Source organism: Acipenser ruthenus, chromosome 22, assembly GCF_902713425.1.
Source record: "Acipenser ruthenus chromosome 22, fAciRut3.2 maternal haplotype, whole genome shotgun sequence".
NCBI lineage: Eukaryota > Metazoa > Chordata > Actinopteri > Acipenseriformes > Acipenseridae > Acipenser > Acipenser ruthenus.
This window is the reverse complement of record NC_081210.1, coordinates 15,899,442-15,919,084: the sequence shown is the minus strand read 5'-3', so window position 1 is coordinate 15,919,084 and position 19,643 is coordinate 15,899,442. Positions and strand designations below refer to the sequence as shown.

Here is a 19,643-nt window from a genome sequence, read left to right as displayed (position 1 = left end):
GATTACACTGTGCAGACAAGCTGCGTAGCACAGTGCAGTCAGTGCAGGGAGTGCGTGATTACACTGTGCAGACAGGCTGCGTAGCACTGTGCAGACAGGCTGCGTAGCACAGTGCAGTCAGTGCAGGGAGTGCGTGATTACACTGTGCAGACAGGCTGCGTAGCACAGTGCAGTCAGTGCAGGGAGTGCGTGATTACACTGTGCAGACAGGCTGCGTAGCACAGTGCAGTCAGTGCAGGGAGTGCGTGATTACACTGTGCAGACAGGCTGCGTAGCACAGTGCAGTCAGTGCAGGGAGTGCGTGATTACACTGTGCAGACAGGCTGCGTAGCACAGTGCAGTCAGTGCAGGGAGTGCGTGATTACACTGTGCAGACAGGCTGCGTAGCACAGTGCAGTCAGTGCAGGGAGTGCGTGATTACACTGTGCAGACAGGCTGCGTAGCACAGTGCAGTCAGTGCAGGGAGTGCGTGATTACACTGTGCAGACAGGCTGCGTAGCACAGTGCAGTCAGTGCAGGGAGTGCGTGATTACACTGTGCAGACAGGCCGCGTAGCACAGTGCAGTCAGTGCAGGGAGTGCGTGATTACACTGTGCAGACAGGCCGCGTAGCACAGTGCAGTCAGTGCAGGGAGTGCGTGATTACACTGTGCAGACAGGCCGCGTAGCACAGTGCAGTCAGTGCAGGGAGTGCGTGATTACACTGTGCAGACAGGCTGCGTAGCACAGTGCAGTCAGTGCAGGGAGTGCGTGATTACACTGTGCAGACAGGCTGCGTAGCACAGTGCAGTCAGTGCAGGGAGTGCGTGATTACACTGTGCAGACAGGCTGCGTAGCACTGTGCAGACAGGCCGCGTAGCACAGTGCAGTCAGTGCAGGGAGTGCGTGATTACACTGTGCAGACAGGCTGCGTAGCACAGTGCAGTCAGTGCAGGGAGTGCGTGATTACACTGTGCAGACAGGCTGCGTAGCACAGTGCAGTCAGTGCAGGGAGTGCGTGATTACACTGTGCAGACAGGCTGCGTAGCACAGTGCAGTCAGTGCAGGGAGTGCGTGATTACACTGTGCAGACAGGCTGCGTAGCACAGTGCAGTCAGTGCAGGGAGTGCGTGATTACACTGTGCAGACAGGCCGCGTAGCACAGTGCAGTCAGTGCAGGGAGTGCGTGATTACACTGTGCAGACAGGCCACGTAGCACAGTGCAGTCAGTGCAGGGAGTGCGTGATTACACTGTGCAGACAGGCCGCGTAGCACAGTGCAGTCAGTGCAGGGAGTGCGTGATTACAGTGTGCAGACAGGCCGCGTAGCACAGTGCAGTCAGTGCAGGGAGTGCGTGATTACACTGTGCAGACAGGCCGCGTAGCACAGTGCAGTCAGTGCAGGGAGTGCGTGATTACACTGTGCAGACAGGCTGCGTAGCACAGTGCAGTCAGTGCAGGGAGTGCGTGATTACACTGTGCAGACAGGCTGCGTAGCACAGTGCAGTCAGTGCAGGGAGTGCGTGATTACACTGTGCAGACAGGCTGCGTAGCACTGTGCAGACAGGCCGCGTAGCACAGTGCAGTCAGTGCAGGGAGTGCGTGATTACACTGTGCAGACAGGCTGCGTAGCACAGTGCAGTCAGTGCAGGGAGTGCGTGATTACACTGTGCAGACAGGCTGCGTAGCACAGTGCAGTCAGTGCAGGGAGTGCGTGATTACACTGTGCAGACAGGCTGCGTAGCACAGTGCAGTCAGTGCAGGGAGTGCGTGATTACACTGTGAAGACAGGCCGCGTAGCACAGTGCAGTCAGTGCAGGGAGTGCGTGATTACACTGTGAAGACAGGCCACGTAGCACAGTGCAGTCAGTGCAGGGAGTGCGTGATTACACTGTGCAGACAGGCCGCGTAGCACAGTGCAGTCAGTGCAGGGAGTGCGTGATTACACTGTGAAGACAGGCTGCGTAGCACAGTGCAGTCAGTGCAGGGAGTGCGTGATTACACTGTGAAGACAGGCCACGTAGCACAGTGCAGTCAGTGCAGGGAGTGCGTGATTACACTGTGAAGACAGGCCGCGTAGCACAGTGCAGTCAGTGCAGGGAGTGCGTGATTACACTGTGCAGACAGGCTGCGTAGCACAGTGCAGTCAGTGCAGGGAGTGCGTGATTACACTGTGAAGACAGGCCACGTAGCACAGTGCAGTCAGTGCAGGGAGTGCGTGATTACACTGTGCAGACAGGCTGCGTAGCACAGTGCAGTCAGTGCAGGGAGTGCGTGATTACACTGTGCAGACAGGCTGCGTAGCACAGTGCAGTCAGTGCAGGGAGTGCGTGATTACACTGTGAAGACAGGCCACGTAGCACAGTGCAGTCAGTGCAGGGAGTGCGTGATTACACTGTGCAGACAGGCCGCGTAGCACAGTGCAGTCAGTGCAGGGAGTGCGTGATTACACTGTGCAGACAGGCTGCGTAGCACAGTGCAGTCAGTGCAGGGAGTGCGTGATTACACTGTGCAGACAGGCTGCGTAGCACTGTGCAGACAGGCTGCGTAGCACAGTGCAGTCAGTGCAGGGAGTGCGTGATTACACTGTGAAGACAGGCCACGTAGCACAGTGCAGTCAGTGCAGGGAGTGCGTGATTACACTGTGCAGACAGGCCGCGTAGCACAGTGCAGTCAGTGCAGGGAGTGCGTGATTACACTGTGAAGACAGGCTGCGTAGCACAGTGCAGTCAGTGCAGGGAGTGCGTGATTACACTGTGAAGACAGGCCACGTAGCACAGTGCAGTCAGTGCAGGGAGTGCGTGATTACACTGTGAAGACAGGCCGCGTAGCACAGTGCAGTCAGTGCAGGGAGTGCGTGATTACACTGTGCAGACAGGCTGCGTAGCACAGTGCAGTCAGTGCAGGGAGTGCGTGATTACACTGTGAAGACAGGCCACGTAGCACAGTGCAGTCAGTGCAGGGAGTGCGTGATTACACTGTGCAGACAGGCCGCGTAGCACAGTGCAGTCAGTGCAGGGAGTGCGTGATTACACTGTGAAGACAGGCCACGTAGCACAGTGCAGTCAGTGCATGGAGTGCGTGATTACACTGTGAAGACGCTTATTCGGGATATTGTTCCTTCTCCGAGGCTTTCCGATAAAGCGGCGTCGACTGTATATACATTCATCTATCTTTATATGGCATACTAATTTGTTGAATACTAATCATTCATTTTGGTCATGCATGTTCCTATTTTGCTTATATTTAAAAACATATTACGAATATATGTACATCAATATATGGATACGCGATGCATATCTGTAACATTTAAAACTGTCACATTGCATATATTTATAATATATTGAAAATATGTGTTCTTTCCGTATGGGAAGTTTCTACGCATTTTATAAGGATAGTGTCCTAGATTTTGTCAAATGGACAAATGTGATTGATTTGAAATGATTAACATAGTTTTTTTTTTTTTTTAGGAACATCAATAAAGCAACATAATTTCAAATTTTCCTCATCTAATTTGTTTGTTGCATAGATTTATATTTTGTTAACAGCTAAAATTTCATGGAAATTGGCTCTAACACAAGTCATATAAAACAAAAGTTTGCAGTTATCTACTGTGTTAAATCTAGAAATAAGAGATGATTAATTCAACAGATTCTACATGTACTGCATACAGCTCATGCAGAACTATAGTAGACTTTTAAACACTTGGTATTTTTTCATTATTATTTTAAATAACGTGTCAACACCAGGACAGGTCCTTGGATGTTTGCGTCCTTTTTTTTTGGACATCCCAACAAACATTACACAAGATCCATTCCTAAATAAACATCACACAAGATCCATTCCTAAACAAACAACCCAGAACCACAATTCATATATATATATATATATATATATATATATATATATATATATATATATATATATATATATATATATATACTCTTATATATATACTCTTATATATATACTCTTATAATTAAGAGCTATACACAGTATTCTGCATGTTACTAGACCATCATTAATGCCACATTTTTACTTTAAATATGTTCTAGAAGAGCTATAGTAACACTTCATGCCTAGCACTTGAGGTAATTACACCCTGGGAACAGCAGAGCAAAAAGAGAAGAAAAGCACAGAGCAGAACTGGAAGAGCCGGCAAAGTCACTTCTCTTTTACAGGGAAGTAAAAGACTTTCATTGTGCACAACTGCATCCCTTTTTAAAACGCTGGCTTTAAAACACAGTGCAGCTCTATGCTTTGCTCTATGTTTTACAGGATGCTGGTCGTTAGTTAATCCCCCAGCTATTCGAGCCCAGCTCCATTTCCTGAGTAATTTATTGTTCCGCCTCACATTTGAATGAGAGGGCTCTTACTCAGAGCACATGGAATGCCCTGACGTCATTAGCCAGAACAGCTACAAAAGAATGAAAATACATCTGCTCTGCATTCTCTCCGGATAGGAACTCTGCTGATGTGTTTAAGTTGTTGTCTGGACTGCTGTGATTTCCGTAAGTGAGCATCTAACACTTGCACATTGACTATTTCCACAAGAGCTTGTCAGTTGTGTGTTTGTGTGTTAGACAGTGATTGTGAAGGAGAAGGCTCGTAGTGAGAATTATAAAGTAACTTAGCTGGAGCTGGCATCTCCCCTCTGTTTGACTGTCTTGTTTGTTGTACACTGGTCTAGTTCTAGTCTCATTATAGAAAAGAAATTCACAGCCACCGCTTTACAAGAGAAGAATGTGTTTGATAAGTTGCAAATACTAGGCCAATAAGTGCTAATGTATGGGCGTGGGGGTCTTGTGAAAGATGCTGGTATTTTATTCTACTGTTTGTTACCTTCAGACTGTGGTGGCATGTTGTGTTTGTTTGTGTGTCTGAGTATGTGTTGAGTGGATGGGTGGATGGCTAAGGGCAATGAGGTGGGGGGCTGGGTTATTGAACTAGCACACAAAACAGGCCACACAGTTTCCTGTCTAGGTATCTGTCTGTCTTTAAGCTTTCTCATGATAATCTTCTACAGTGATATGATAAAAGCACTGGGGTACACATAAAAGCAGATTCAGGAATAAAGTAGGTAAAAATGCACTTATGTGGTTCACAAAAAGTACACAAAGTTTATTTGTGCAAAGCTTGTCCTAAATTATTTATATTATATATATATATATATATATATATATATATATAAATGGCTATATTGTTTCAAATGTAAATTGAAATACCTTATGCTTGAAAAAAAGGCTTAATTTATATTGAAAAGTGTATATATAGTATACACTCAAAATTGACTAAAGCTGTCTTTATACCAATGTTGAAATTAAGGCAAGGTCCGAAGCCCAGGTAAAAAGCCCCAAAGATGAGTTTGAGACAGAGGCTGACCTTGAGTTCTATAACAATCACAGGACAGCATGGGAAAGCATGTACAGTGCATGGCAAAACAGGCAGTACTGCATGTGTGCGCACAGGAAGCTGCAAAAGAACTGTGCACATGCACTGCTGTAGAAACTGCATGCAATGCCTCAATTCCAGCTTTATAACAGTTATACTATGGAGAGGAGATCACTGCTGAGCAGCTCCATTCACTTCTACTACAGGGTCCTTATTATACTATGGAGAGGAGATCACTGCTGAGCAGCTCCATTCACCTCTACTACAGGGTACTTATTATATAGAGAGCATTGTCACATGTGGGTTTCCATTGCGTCATGCTTTCTTCTTGCCAAAACAACACAAAACACAAGCTACAGCATATAATTTCTGTTTCTAATTTTATCTTCTTTAGGTTCCCAGTCAATTCCAGACCTCATAATTTGAGGCTAAAAGGAATGAAAACCCTCTCCGAAAGCTTGGATAAAAAAAGGATCCTCACTTTAAGAAACCTGACTGGCCTCCTAAACTTTTACAGGATCTGTTTTAAAGAAAGGCCACACCACTACTCTGAAAATGCTGCAGCAGATTTTAAAGGAGATGTACATAGACCCTGATGTTCTGGAGGCTCTGAACGAGGAACAGAAAAAGATCTTGTTCTTGAAGATGAGGCAGGAACAGGTGAGACGGTGGACAGAAAGAGAAGAGAACTTCGAAAAGCAAAGAGAATGCTTAAACAGTCCGAAGCCGAAACAAGGTAAAGTAAAGGGATTTCCATTAGCTTTTCTCTGCTGTCAGATCTCCTGCTGTTAACTTGTTTTAAATGCTATCTACAAAGAATTGTACTAGATCCTGCGTGAGATTGTGTGGATCTGCGGGACGCGTGGGAAAGACTAGACTGCATCACATGCTTCTGTGAAACGTTTTGGCTGCTTTCTCTAGTTTGTAGTAGATGGTAATTTGTTAAGAGGAAAAAACAACGCTCATTCCAAAACAAGAAATGGCAGACTATCAGAAATGTGTATATTAGCTGATTATCTTTAACAACGCCCATTCCAAAACAAGAAATGCCAAACTATCAAACTGTATATACTAGCTGATTATCTTTAACAACGCTCACTCCAGAACAAGGTTGTTTAAGATATAATTTTTTTTTTTTAAACTTTGAAGACCAGCCTGGACTTAGACAGCAGTCTTTAAAATACAGCTGTGACTTTGTCATCCAAACCCGGACTGTCATAACATATACAAGTGAATTTCCTTCTAAAAAGCATTTAACTGATAATAAAAGAACAGTCTAAAAACACAGCTGTATCCTGTACTCTCCTGTGCAGTTTACTGTAGTGAATTGCAATGCACAACTATAGCATTTAATATATGGGAGAGATTTTCAACATTATGTAAGTAAACACTATTTTCACGACAGCACAAGCTGCAGCAGTGACTCCGGATGTGTGTGTGTGAGAGTACTGTCACTGTATTATGCTGTTGGTGTCATTGTATTATTATGTATTGTTGAACATTATCCTGAACTTCCTTTTTATGCTTCATAGAAGGAAGAGCTGACTTTCTTGGTAGAACTGAGGTTTCCTCTTTTCAGAATGGTATATATTATGTCACTTCCACCTAAGCAAGACAGGACAGAAACGGCGTACCGCTGGCAGGGTCAAATGCAATCTGGTGTTTCTGTTTACTACCCCCTTTACTCACTCTTTACCAGAACTCACACCGTGCTGACGGTCTCCGTTTGTTCCCATGCCCTCAGCTGGTGGGACCCACCTCTTCCAGTCAACTGCGTGTCTCACTCACAGCACTAGAAACACAGGTTCATCATTTGCTAAATATTAACTAGAATAATCAACAATTTATGCAAGCAAAGCGTAGTAAAACATTGTAAAACCCAGAGAGGTATGGTAAAGCATATAAAAAAAGAATGACAAAGCATGGTAATCTGTGGTAAATGTATAGTATAACAACGGGAAAAGCATGGGAAAACTGCACAGTTACTGTGGTAAGCTTTTATAAGGCTGTCCTGTGCATGGGTGCTTATAGTCAAACACTATCTGTTAGAGGGCCTGCCTTCGGTTTTGTAAACATGTTTGTTTCTATTAAAAATGGAAGTATTCAATGATTTTCAAAAGGCACTACCCTTTCAAAAACAGGAACATATTCTGACAAATACAGGACCTGAGCAACTTAAAACAGGATTGATTTGGAAAACATGAAAACAATGTACCAGTTTACTGGGCAGGACGACTGATATTATATTATAATAGGCAGTGCTCAGTGTGTTAGCCAATTGTAGCTAAGTGCTTCACTTTCTGAAGTAGATGTGTGAGTGGTGTGCAGCTCTCCTCTTCAGTGATAAGATATTGTACTCGTCGGCTGGGAGACTATGTGTCCCAGCATGTTAGTCAGCTGATATGAGCATTCTCAGACTTCTTATGGACTTATAAGGTAATAATTTTATGTCAGTAAGGGCCCACTCTACCCAAAACAGCATTCCTAACTGGACCGTCTCAGCATACTGGTTCCAGGAGTAGAGGCCCACAGAGGTACCAAGCGTCTGCAGCTCTTTGCATGTTTTCAGTAAAAAATGAATAGCATCTTTAAAGGGATGCTTTATACCCTCCGTCTGCTCAATTTGTTATTATGTGGGGTTAATATTATTCTCTTTTGCTCTTTTTGCTATGATCATTATTTATCAGGATTACTACCCAATGGCATTTTAAGTCACAGAGGCTGCTGCTTTAGAAATGTCCACTAGAGGTGTGCAACTCTAATTCCTGCCCCCTCTACAAGTGTGGCAACTGTGCGTTAGTGCAAGGAAAATGGCTATATAATATAGTTTCAGATGTCTTTTCAGAAACAGACCCAGTGGTTGAAAAAAAAATCTGGAACAGTTATGATTGAAAACACACATAATATGATCTTAAAATACCCAGATTAGCACTAACCTTGGATTACCTAATGTAACCTTAGTTATTGCAAATGAGTGCTCAGCGAGGTCTGGGAAACCACACATTTAAGATGTACCACATGGGTTTAAAATATTTGTATTTACATGTTAAAAAAGTTCTTACCTTATTAGACCATAATATCAGTTTAATAGGTCTGTGAGCAGGCAGAGCCCTAATAGTCCCAAAATAATGCAAAAGCATTGTATAAACACAGACATTGTGATTCAAAGATAACAGTGGAAAATATTTAAAGGACAATGTGGTGCCTGCTTTAGAAATGCTTGGTACCTCTGCTGAAAAATTCTACTTGTTTAAAAAAGGCTTTCGTACAGTATATGATGACTTTGAAACTTGTTTAAAATATAACCTCTTCTGAGAGCCTGTGCAAACCAAATGGAGCGAGACTTAACCTTTTGTGATGACAACAGCAGAAAAGTGTCATCCACCTTAAACCATTAGCTTTTGCGAATGCTTCAGGGAAATCCCTCTAGCCCAGTGTACAGGTATGATGAAGCTCCATCTCATTAGTGCTGACTGAACAATAGCAGGTATTTATGGTTCACAGGCAAGTGTAGTGACATTAATCAAACATGTGTTTACCTTATATATATGATATATTTGACAGTCTGGTTTTTAAGGAAGTACAGTGCATAGTAGGGTACATTTCAGAATTCTGTGGCTCAAAATAGCATTGCCATGGGGTTTAATGGTGAGTCATACAGTCAGGGGAGGTTCCAGAAAATAAAGGAGTGTTTTTCTCCTGTGCAAACCTAACCTAAACAGACAGGTAGATCCAGATCTTGCTGTTCAGTGATTCACTGTTCCTGTAAAAACAGCTCATTATTAACATGTGTGTGGTACAGCATTCTCTATGCTGTGGTAGGGTGGAGCACCAGTCTGTTGTGAAAACAAACGACTTGTTTGCTCTGGTTTCTAAATCCAGATCTGTCTAGTCCAGTGAGGAAATCAAGTGATGTGCCATTTGTATTGAGTTTAATTAAAGCAGTCTTGTCTTTAAAAAAAACAAAGACTCGAAAATCAGAGGAAGCTCTTTAAATTACATAACTAACACACATGTAAGTATGCCGTACTGTACTGACAGACTCCACAGTATATCCTCAGATACACTCAATAACTAAAGAAGGTCTGTGACAGGGCAGAGGCCTGTGTTGTGTTGAGTGGGCAGGGAAGGAATTACTCTCTCCCTGTCAACCACGTGAGAATGTGGCTGGAGGGAATCATTGAATAATTGATGATTAATTAGGGTCCAGCCACAGCTGCATATAAGCAGCTAGAAATCCTTTGTTGGGAGAGGGAGTTTGGGGGTGCTGGGTGCTGGGTGTGCTGTAGCGTATTGGGGCTAAATTGTGTATTAGTCAGTGAAGGCGAATGCCCAGCCTGAGAAGTGTTTTGTTTAAATCTTTTGTTTTGGACCTTGTGCTTTTTCCTTTGTTCATTTGGTAAATAAAAGTGTGCCACAGCACTGTTAAACTGCTGCTTCTGTCTCTGGCTCTGCTTCCTGACATTTACCAGCCTTGGCTGTGACGCTATCCTTTCACAAGGTCCTTAGCAAGTTTAATCACTATTGGACAAGCACTTCTCTAGATATACAGTATGTACAATTAGAAATCAGGTATGAGAAATCAATTGTGCATACCTCGAAACATAACCACACTTCTGTATGTGTAACAGTAGTAGTACAATCTTGATTTGAAGTTAATACACTGTTATTAAAGGATACTTCTGTTCGCACAATTTGAGCAGCTAGAAGCCCAAATTGCACAAGATGACATGTCTTCTATAAGACACCCTACATACAGTATGACTTATTAACATATAATAAGTGTGACAGACAGCCTCCCCCAGATTCAGATGCACTAAACAATGTTGGACATTTCTGTAGATATAGTGTGTGTGACATAAAGGCATACATACATGCATACATTATACTGTACATTAAGGGTGTGCGATAATACTGATAAACCGGTGTGACCAGGCTGGTTGGTGGGGACGTCAGGCCAGGAAGCAAGTAGACAGACAACAGTGCTGGGATATGAATGAATGTGCTGGTTTATTGAACAAAACAAAACACTTTACAGAAACAAAATGGCACAGTGGCCAAAACAAACAAACAAACAAAACAAACAGACACAGAGCCAACAAGTATCGTGCTGGTGTCAAGCCAGCACGGGTAGCAATTATTCTGATTTCCTTTTAGTTTTCTTTATTTTTATTCAACTGTCATTGGTCACATTGTGAACCTGATGAAGACACGTTGGGTGTTGAAGCGCATTGTTTGTTTGTCTGTTTTACGACCATGTTTTTAAACAAATAAAGCGATGTTTTTGATTAATACAAAAGAGCAGGAGTTAAGTATTGAATCCCTCTGAAGAAAAAAAAATGATGAGGAGTGTGACTATGAATGTTCCTACGGAAACTCTTTTGTTAAGCCATTAAAACTGAATGTTTGACTCAAAGATTTTTTAACTTTTGTATTACCATAGAGACTCTACCTTCACTATATATATATATATATATATATATATATATTGTAATAAAATTGCACCCACTCGGGTTCGTTGCCCCTTTAAAACAGACCCAGGACACAGAAATTGAGGTTTTTAAAAGCACAAACGCGCTATTTTAAATAAACACAAAACAAAATAACCAAAACAAACACCTAGCTCTTTTTTGAGCACTTAACTAAAACACAGAAAAGGAACTTAACTATCAAACAGGACAGCTAAGCTGTTTACCTGCAATACAAAACATACAAACAAACAAAACCACACAGGTTTACACTACCTTTACTTTTCCTACACTTGTGCACACTAACAAGCGGGCTCGCCACACAGCAGCCCAGAACAGACTCGCTGCTTTTCTTTTATACCCTGCACCTGGCTCTAATTTACAATAATCACCAGGTGCAGGGGATCATCACTAATAAAACAATTAAACAAAATGAAGACTTTTCAGCCTGTTACCTTCTGGGAGATGTAGTCCTTTTTTTCCCTAGGACTACACTCTAACATATAACCTAACACGGTGAAGTAATTGGTTGCTGACTTTGAGACTTGTGAATGGGTATAACACACTAGCTGATGTGAGAGAATTGCATCGCAAAATATTAAATATGTTTAAACATTGCGAGCCGACTGAAATAGGCCGATCCTGTAAAATCACTAACAAAGCTTAACACACTGCCCAATGTAACTGAAAAATCATGCTGCTATTGATTGCATCGTGCAGTGTGTCCAGTGAGGTGAGTTAGGAGTACAGAGAGCAGTAGGTGCTATATGAGATTTGTGGAGTACATCCACATCACAGCTGACACTGCTGGAGACGCAAGCGGAGAGGACAATCCATCCCAAACAAAGTGACCCTGAGTTTGAATATGCAGGGTCTTCTCCCTCTTGCCCTTCTCCTCCAAAGGTTTTCCTGCCTGTCCTCAACAAGAGCCAAGTGCCGCCACATCAGGAATTGTACCACAGCAACCATCGTGAGGCCAATGACAGGTCTCTGAAGGTGTGTGCTTTTATACAGCTCTTACCTTTTAGGGTTTGCCCAATGTTAAATATCTCGCCATTGACCTAGCCCTTTAACTCTTCTTACTCTGAGAGAAACAGCCCTTCCCGTAGGTGATCATATTAGGAGACAGCTTTGAATGGGAGTGTTTTGGAATGTTGTTGTTGCACTGAAGACAGACCTTGGTTAGAAAACAGAGTAAACTTATAAGAAAGTTTACAAACAAGAGGCGGCAAGTTGGCCCATCTTGCTCGTTTGGATGTTTTTATCAAGTCATCCGTTCATTGTAACTGCAATGTTATAATAATGCAGGTGACTTTGAGACTGGATAAAGTCAGACAAAAAACTAAAATGCTACTCAACAGGTTTGAAATTGCGCGTTGTTGAATTTTCCCGAAATACATGTTAATCACAATGTTGAAAAAACAGTACATGACTGGAGACGAAATAAAGACAAACTTAAAATGGTGAAAGAAAAACGAGCTGATAGAGAATGGAAAGTGTTTATGGCCTGATGTAGAAAACATTTTGTTTGAATGGAGTACTTTGAATGATTTTAATACATATTGTAATGTGTTCTACATGTCAGTGCAACGCAGTGGTACGCTTGTAAAGTATGTGTATGGTTCTGATTAACAAAACAAAATGAATGTATTTGTACAGCTGGAAATGTAATGCAATTGTACTGCACCGTATGCAACATTCAAATCTTTTGTTTACTGGTTTAGATGGTGCTTTTCTTTTAAATTTGAATTAATACAACTAATTTGTAAAAGCCAATGCAGCTGGAACTATTGTCTAAGTGTGGTCAAGGGTGGAAAGTAATGAAGTGGAACTACTGCGTTACACTAAAGTATTTGTTTTCGGGATCTATACTTTACTTAAGTACTTTATTTTTGGGATACTTTTACTTTTACTCTAGTACGTTTGTTTAGAAAATATTGCACTTTTTACTCCACTATATTTCCCAGAAGCATCTCAATACTCGTTCTTTCAGCACACTGACTCATGCGCTGGCCAGGATTCTGATTGGGTAAAGCAGAGCCGCATGCACAGTGTCTGCTCGCTTCGATGAGTACGGGGATGGCGCACCTATGGCACGTGTGGTGTGCAGAGTGTATTTGTTGGCACGATAAGTTTGCTGGTTGTTTTTTTTTCATCTGAATGTTGTGTTCGAATGTTTATGTCTGTTTCATGCTGTTGTGCTCTGGAGCCAGGAGGAAGCAGACACAAACAGTAAGTCTGTCTAGATGTAATTGTGGTCAGCTATGGATGTGTCAGCAGGACTCGCAGGGTCCGGGGAGGAAGAATTTTGCTTACCGTTATCTCCTGTACTATTCCTAATTCACACTCCAACACAATTTAAAATTGTCAGGGTCGGGGTCATAATCCAAGCGAAAATATATTCACTGTCACATACAGTACTTGTATCACAGACGATGTTTGATGCTCTGTTTTTTTAATGTAATCTTGACACTATGGGGGAAATGCAGGTGTCAAACTACGTTGAAAAAAACAAATAGCCTATCCACAAATGTACTCATATCAGAGGCATAATTTATTTTGAGACGTTTGTTGTTGTTTTTTTGAGAATTTTTTACAACCTACTTTTCCCCCACTGTATGAAGACAACCGCAACTATCTTTTTCCAAAAAAAAAAAAACACAACACACAATGCCACAAAGTATATTACCTACTATTAGTTATTTTTACAAAATGTAAAAGCAGTAGATATGTTTAAGTAAATATATCACAGTTGAAAAACATTAAGATACACCGGTAATAGTCGTGTGCAACTGCAAACTGCAAACTGCAAAAAAACTAATAATATGGCCAGGGTTATGATGCAGCGCGCCAAATGAGCAAACGTTTTATATGTATTGCATTGTGATTGTTTCTTTTAATGTAGTTTAGCATTAAAATTTTCAAACGTGATGAAATGTGATTCATGCATTTCACTATAGTGCAGCAATACTGCAATATTAAAACTTTGTTTTGTTGGTATGTGCTCAATAAAAACTTAATTACAAAAAGAAAGGAATGCATTCTACAGGCGGCCATTCTGCTGTTAATATCAATTAAGCCTTTTCCCCCTTATTCTAATAATAAATAGAGCACCCCCTGCTTCACCCAAAAGAACTCTAGTAGTAATCTCTGGATTTCCTTTAAAAGAGATAGTGGAGGTTTCACACACATTAGCCTGTGCCAGAGCATTAAAGCAACTAGATTATTAATTATCCAGACTATGCCTCTATAAAATCATTTTAACAAAAGCCATCACTATCTTTGTAATCTTCCCTTCACCTGATCTAGCACTCCCTCCCAGTTCTCTAATGCTACACCCTCTCTTCCCAGAAACACCCCAAGATACCTAAACACCTTCTGATTCCACGCAGTCCCCCAGGTAGATCAAGCAGTCTGCTACCCTCCCACTCTCCCATCAAAAAAGCATTGCTTTTACCCCAATTAACTCGGGCAGATGACATTTTTTCACAAACTTCCTGACAATGTTGATGCCTTTGTGTCTTGATTACTGGTCACTAGCACAGCTACATCATCTGCACAGGATACCACTTTAAATGACTGATTTGGGACATTTGGAAGAGAGGCCATTTAAGAGCTGTCTAATTGTCTCTATGAGGAGCTCAATGGAGAGAGAATATAGCATTCCAGAGAGACAGCATCCTTGGCGGATCCCTCTCTGTGCTGAAAAAGGAGAATTTAAACCATCATTTATTTTTAATACACTAAATATGCACTACAAAACCAAATGCTCTAAAAATATTAGGCAAATGTGTTTAAAGCTTTCTCATGGTCCATGGAAATTAAACCAGCTTTAAAACCAAAGAGCTTGGAGGTTCCTTTCCGAATCAGCTTGCTCTGAGTCGTCTTTTTCTCCAACTCAAAAAGAAGCATCCATCTGGGAAAGACTCTGAAACCTGGAGCGCACTAACACCCCCTGTACCGTTGCATACAACAGATCAGTCAGCTTGTGTTGTTTAATTTTTAGGCTTTCAGAAAGCTTGTTAAAACCAGCAGAGCTCCATGAAGCTCAGTAATGTCTTCCTTCAGCTCTCGCATTGCTGTATTAGTACTCTGTGTAGCGTGTTCAGTGTACTGCTGACAGAACAATTTCACCTGCACTTTAGCTATGTCCCACCAATGCTTTAATTATTATTATTTATTTCTTAGCAGACGCCCTTATCCAGGGCGACTTACAATCGTAAGCAAATACATTTCAAGTGTTACAATACAAGTAATACAATAAGAGCAAGAAATACAATAACTTTTGTTCAAGTGTGACAAACCACAATTCAATAATACAGCAGATAATAGTGATAGTTACACCAGGATATGATTAAATAGTGATAGTTACATCAGGATATGATTAAATACAAAATACTACAGGTTAAACACTTGGCAGATTACAGTATTCTGAAGTACAGGATTAAATGCAGTAAAATAGGGGGCAGATAAGATCAAAATAAAGCACATTTAAATGAAGGGTGATAGTGTCCCAGGATACAAACAGAGGAGTTCTACAGGTGCTGTTTGAAGAGGTGAGTCTGAAGGAGGCGCCGGAATGTGGTCAGGGACTGGGCAGTCCTGACATCTGTAGGAAGGTCATTCCACCACTGCGGAGCAAGGGTGGAGAAGGAGCGGGCTCTGGAGGCAGGGGAGCGTAGCGGAGGTAGAGCCAGTCTTCTAGTGCAGGCGGAGCGGAGAGGTCGAGTGAGGGTGTAGGGAGAGATGAGGGTCTGGAGGTAGCTTGGTGCAGTCTGGTCAAGGCATCTGTAGGCTAGTACAAGAGTCTTGAACTGGATGCGAGCGGTGATCAGGAGCCAGTGGAGCGAGCGGAGTAGTGGAGTAGCGTGGGCGAAGCGAGGCAGAGAGAACACCAGGCGGGCAGCAGAGTTCTGGATGAGCTGGAGCGGACGGGTGGCGGACGCAGGGAGGCCAGCCAGGAGAGAGTTGCAGTAGTCTAGGCGGGAGAGTACCAGGGCCTGGACCAGGAGCTGGGTAGCATAGTTGGTGAGGAAGGGTCGGATTCTTCGGATGTTGCTCAGGAAGAATCGGCAAGTGCGTGCCAGAGTGGAGATGTGCTGGGAATAAGAGGCAGGGGTCCAGGGTGACTCCTCTAATGAGGAGAAAGCATTTTTTTGACCTCTCCACCTTTCCCAAAACTTTTTTTAAAAATATTTTAAAAAGTGTGCATTCTGTAGTAGCTTGGTATTAAAATGCCAGTATGAGGTATTTATTTTTGACAAGGGAAGAATCATTTTCAAATAATACTATGGTCTGAAAAACCAACAGGATAAATAGAGCAATTAACCCTTTCAGTACCAAGCATTTTTCAGTGGGATGCTCCCCCAGGACCAGGTGTTTTTTTGGCTGTAGTTGACTCTCTTGCTATAAAAACTAATCTATTTTTTACAGTAGTATCTTGGAAATGGTGTCCTGTTAAGTATGTTTTATTCTGTATTCTGTTTAGAGATACATGTATAAAAACGTGTTATTCTATGACCCAAGGAAGCTTACAATACTTCCTGAAAGTTTTGTTGAAAAGTATTAATGGGCAACTTACAAGACATTGTTTCACCTGAGTGATTGCAATATCATAATACACATTTATTCGCAGGGTCTTTATAAGCAATAATGGACACATCTCGATTACTTTCTCAAAATAAATATTTATAAATAAAATATTAGTTTATCATTCCATTATTATTGTAAAAAGGAAAAAAATAACCTGATACATTTAGTTAATTAATTGGTGGCTGCTCATATCCATTTGTTTCTTGATATTTATAAATGTTGTAAAAACATATATATATTAAAATACATGACACAGAATAAATGTTCTAATATAACTATGTCAAATACATCGGATTTACAGCATTTTTCCATGTCTTTCTTACCTTACAAGTTTCTCTGAAGCAGACTGCGATGTATTTTCTCTCCGTACTGCCACAGGAAGAAAAAAGTTAACGTCAGTCCCTCACCTATCCACTGATATGTGTTTCAAGCCTGTACTGCAAAGTACTGTGGCCCTGTAAGTCATCAAAACAAAGTGCTTTTTATCGTGTTTACACGATCGCGGTCCTAGAAGCCATCTTCAGTATGTTTGTGTTAACACGATCCCGGTCCTTAAAGGGTTAATAAATACATTTAAATGGTGCTTAAAACTATAAAAATCTATCCAATCTGTCTAAGGATATCAGCCCTGGAGACCCGTTTGCCCAAGTGTATTGTCTAACATTGGGGTGCTGATTCCTCCACGTATCCACCATCTCATGAGCTGTTAAAACACTGAGCAGCTCTCCGACAGACCCGGGGTGTGGCTCTGAACTGTTTCTCTCCAGCTGGTCATTTACTGCACAGTTAAAATCCCCTGCTAATAAAATCACTTCCTCAGACTGACTTTGTGCTAAAACCCCAGTTAGGGTTGAAAGAACTGCACTCTTTCTTTTCCATCATTTGGTGCATAGACATAACACAGCATTCTGTGCCTATACACACAGCTGTAACTAGGGGTGGGCGAGCGGGGCAGCCGCCCAGGGCGCAAAGCCATGGGGGGCAGAAAAATGACTGCATTGCCATTCGAGTAATAATTCTGTTCTGCGGTTCTCAATGTTTTCACTTGTCAGCTGTCGGTGCACCCCTAACATAGTCTGAAGATCGCATGTGCCTCTGCACTAGAAAATGGAATGCGTCACTTCCTTAGAAATGGTCTTAATGACCACAAACCTGGTTCTATACAAACCAACACCATAGTGTCACCAGTTTGTTATTATAATGGCATATCTGTGTCGGTCGCGTCCCCTGCGGTGTGCATTGCTTATTTATCTATTCGCTCCTGCAGCCTTCAGGACCAGCACTGCTAGAAACGTAATGAAATGTAAAGGCACTTTTCATAACCTACGTAATAAAGGTAAACCAAAACATTACGATAGGATAGACAACAAGTAAGACATTAATTTATAAGAAAATGCAAGTAGATAAATGGCCCTTAAAATACACCATCCTGAACTACATGATGTAAATGTGGTACCAGCATTTATTTATTGAAATACAATTCAGAACAAATGCAGCTCAGCCTATACACACCTGCACTTTTAACAAACACCCTTTAACCACCTCACTCACTGTAAAGGAGTCAAAAATATAACTCTTAGAAAATAAAATGGCAACTCCAGCACTAAAATTGGTGCCATGACTTTAAAAAAGTCTCCCCCTCTCACTCTTGAATCCACTCCGCTTAATTTGTATCATCAGTATGATTTCTTGGAGCATATCCACACCAATTTTCTTTTGATTCAAGTAATCAAAAATATCTTCTCTTAGCTAAATCTCTTCCCCCCATTTATATTTAAAATTCCTACATTTAACATATGCATTGTAGGAAAAGAGGAGGAAACAGAAAAAAAATACAGAAGATAATAAACGAGTAAACAAAGAAAAAAAGCTGCCTGAGTGAACTTAAACATGACTAGTCTTAAGAGAAGACTGCACTTTACTCATTAAGTTCTTCAATCGGTCTCTTTCTTTCTTTTCCCCAGTACAGATGCATTGCGCAGAACTTAAAAACAGTTTCAAATCAGGGAAATCCTCAATTATGCTAACCCCTCGTCTGCCCTTGATCATTTCTAAAAAGCTTGAATGCTTTCAGCACTATACCCTGCCTCCCTCACTTGCTGACTAGCTGACAGCTCAGAGCTTACTGAAGAGGCAGTATCACTGTGACCTCCATCACTGTCCACGTGCTCACTGTAATCCCCTACACTGGCCACAGTGCTGTGTGTCACCCTGAGAGAGCAGCAGAGTCCTTTCTCACAGACACACCGCACTTCACTTCCTCAGCACCAACACTGCGCTTCACCAAGCTAGTATGTTCAGTTGTTGCTCGACTTTTTAAACTGCTTGCTTGTCTCTTCCATTTCCTCACACACTTCCATCCCCTCACCTGAAGCTATAAAAGCTGCAATTTCATCTTGTTCATCTTTCTGCGTCTGTTCAGATACTGGGCTTCTACTCTGCTTATCACCACTGGTACTTGCTGCAGTTTCCCGCTGTGCTGTCCGCTCTGCCTCTGTGGGTGTCTGTTCAACCTTGTTTAGAGATACTGTTTCTTCCTCTCCTTTATTCATTTCTGACAGTTCCTGAACCGCAGCTTCCTCATTATCCACACCAGCTGACTGCAGGTTCGGACACAATCTGGTCAGTCTCTCTAATCACTGGCCCATTTGCAGTGTGATTCGAAGGGCCGGCTTCCTGACTCGCTGGCTCAGCAGCGCTACCACTGGGTTCTGGGATTTCTTCTCCCTCACTATCTGTATCCTCAGCAGACCACTTGCAGTTCTTAGCTATGTGTCCTTCTTGCCCGCATTTAAAACATTTCAGTACATCAGTTGAAGCAAAAACTACATAATCACTTCCATCAATCCGAAACTTGAAAGCTATATTGAGTTCTGCATTTGGATTATTGAGAAGCATATGTAACTGTCTTCTGAAGGAAACAACTTGTTTCATTTCAGGAGACTTACAACCCAGAGGAATCATAGAAACATCAGGCTCAGCTCTTTTACTAAAAGTTCATTTTTTATAAAAAGGGGGACATTAGAAATGATACATTTTTTATCAGGTACAGCAAGAGAAACAGAAATTAATGCTCCACCAATCACTAATCAATGCTGGACGATTTTATCAACTATTTCTTCACTACTGAGAAAAACAATATCTCTATTCATATGTGAAGCTGACTTCATCCAACTAGTTTTCCCAGTTCAACAACACATTTTTCCACTGGAACG

At 42.0% G+C, this 19,643-nt stretch overlaps 1 protein-coding gene across 1 annotated transcript in view; it reads left to right on the top strand.

Annotated features, from left to right (window-relative positions):
• Positions 1 to 4,170: 4,170 nt before the first annotated feature.
• LOC117431200 (SH2 domain-containing protein 4A-like) overlaps positions 4,171 to 19,643 on the top strand; it is a 62,498-nt gene continuing 47,025 nt past the window's right edge. The window contains exons 1-2 of the mRNA XM_034051915.3: positions 4,171 to 4,488; positions 5,763 to 6,104. Of these exons, the coding sequence (XP_033907806.3) occupies positions 5,924 to 6,104 (181 nt within the window). The 5' untranslated portion in view covers positions 4,171 to 4,488; positions 5,763 to 5,923. The remainder of the gene's footprint in view (positions 4,489 to 5,762; positions 6,105 to 19,643) is intronic.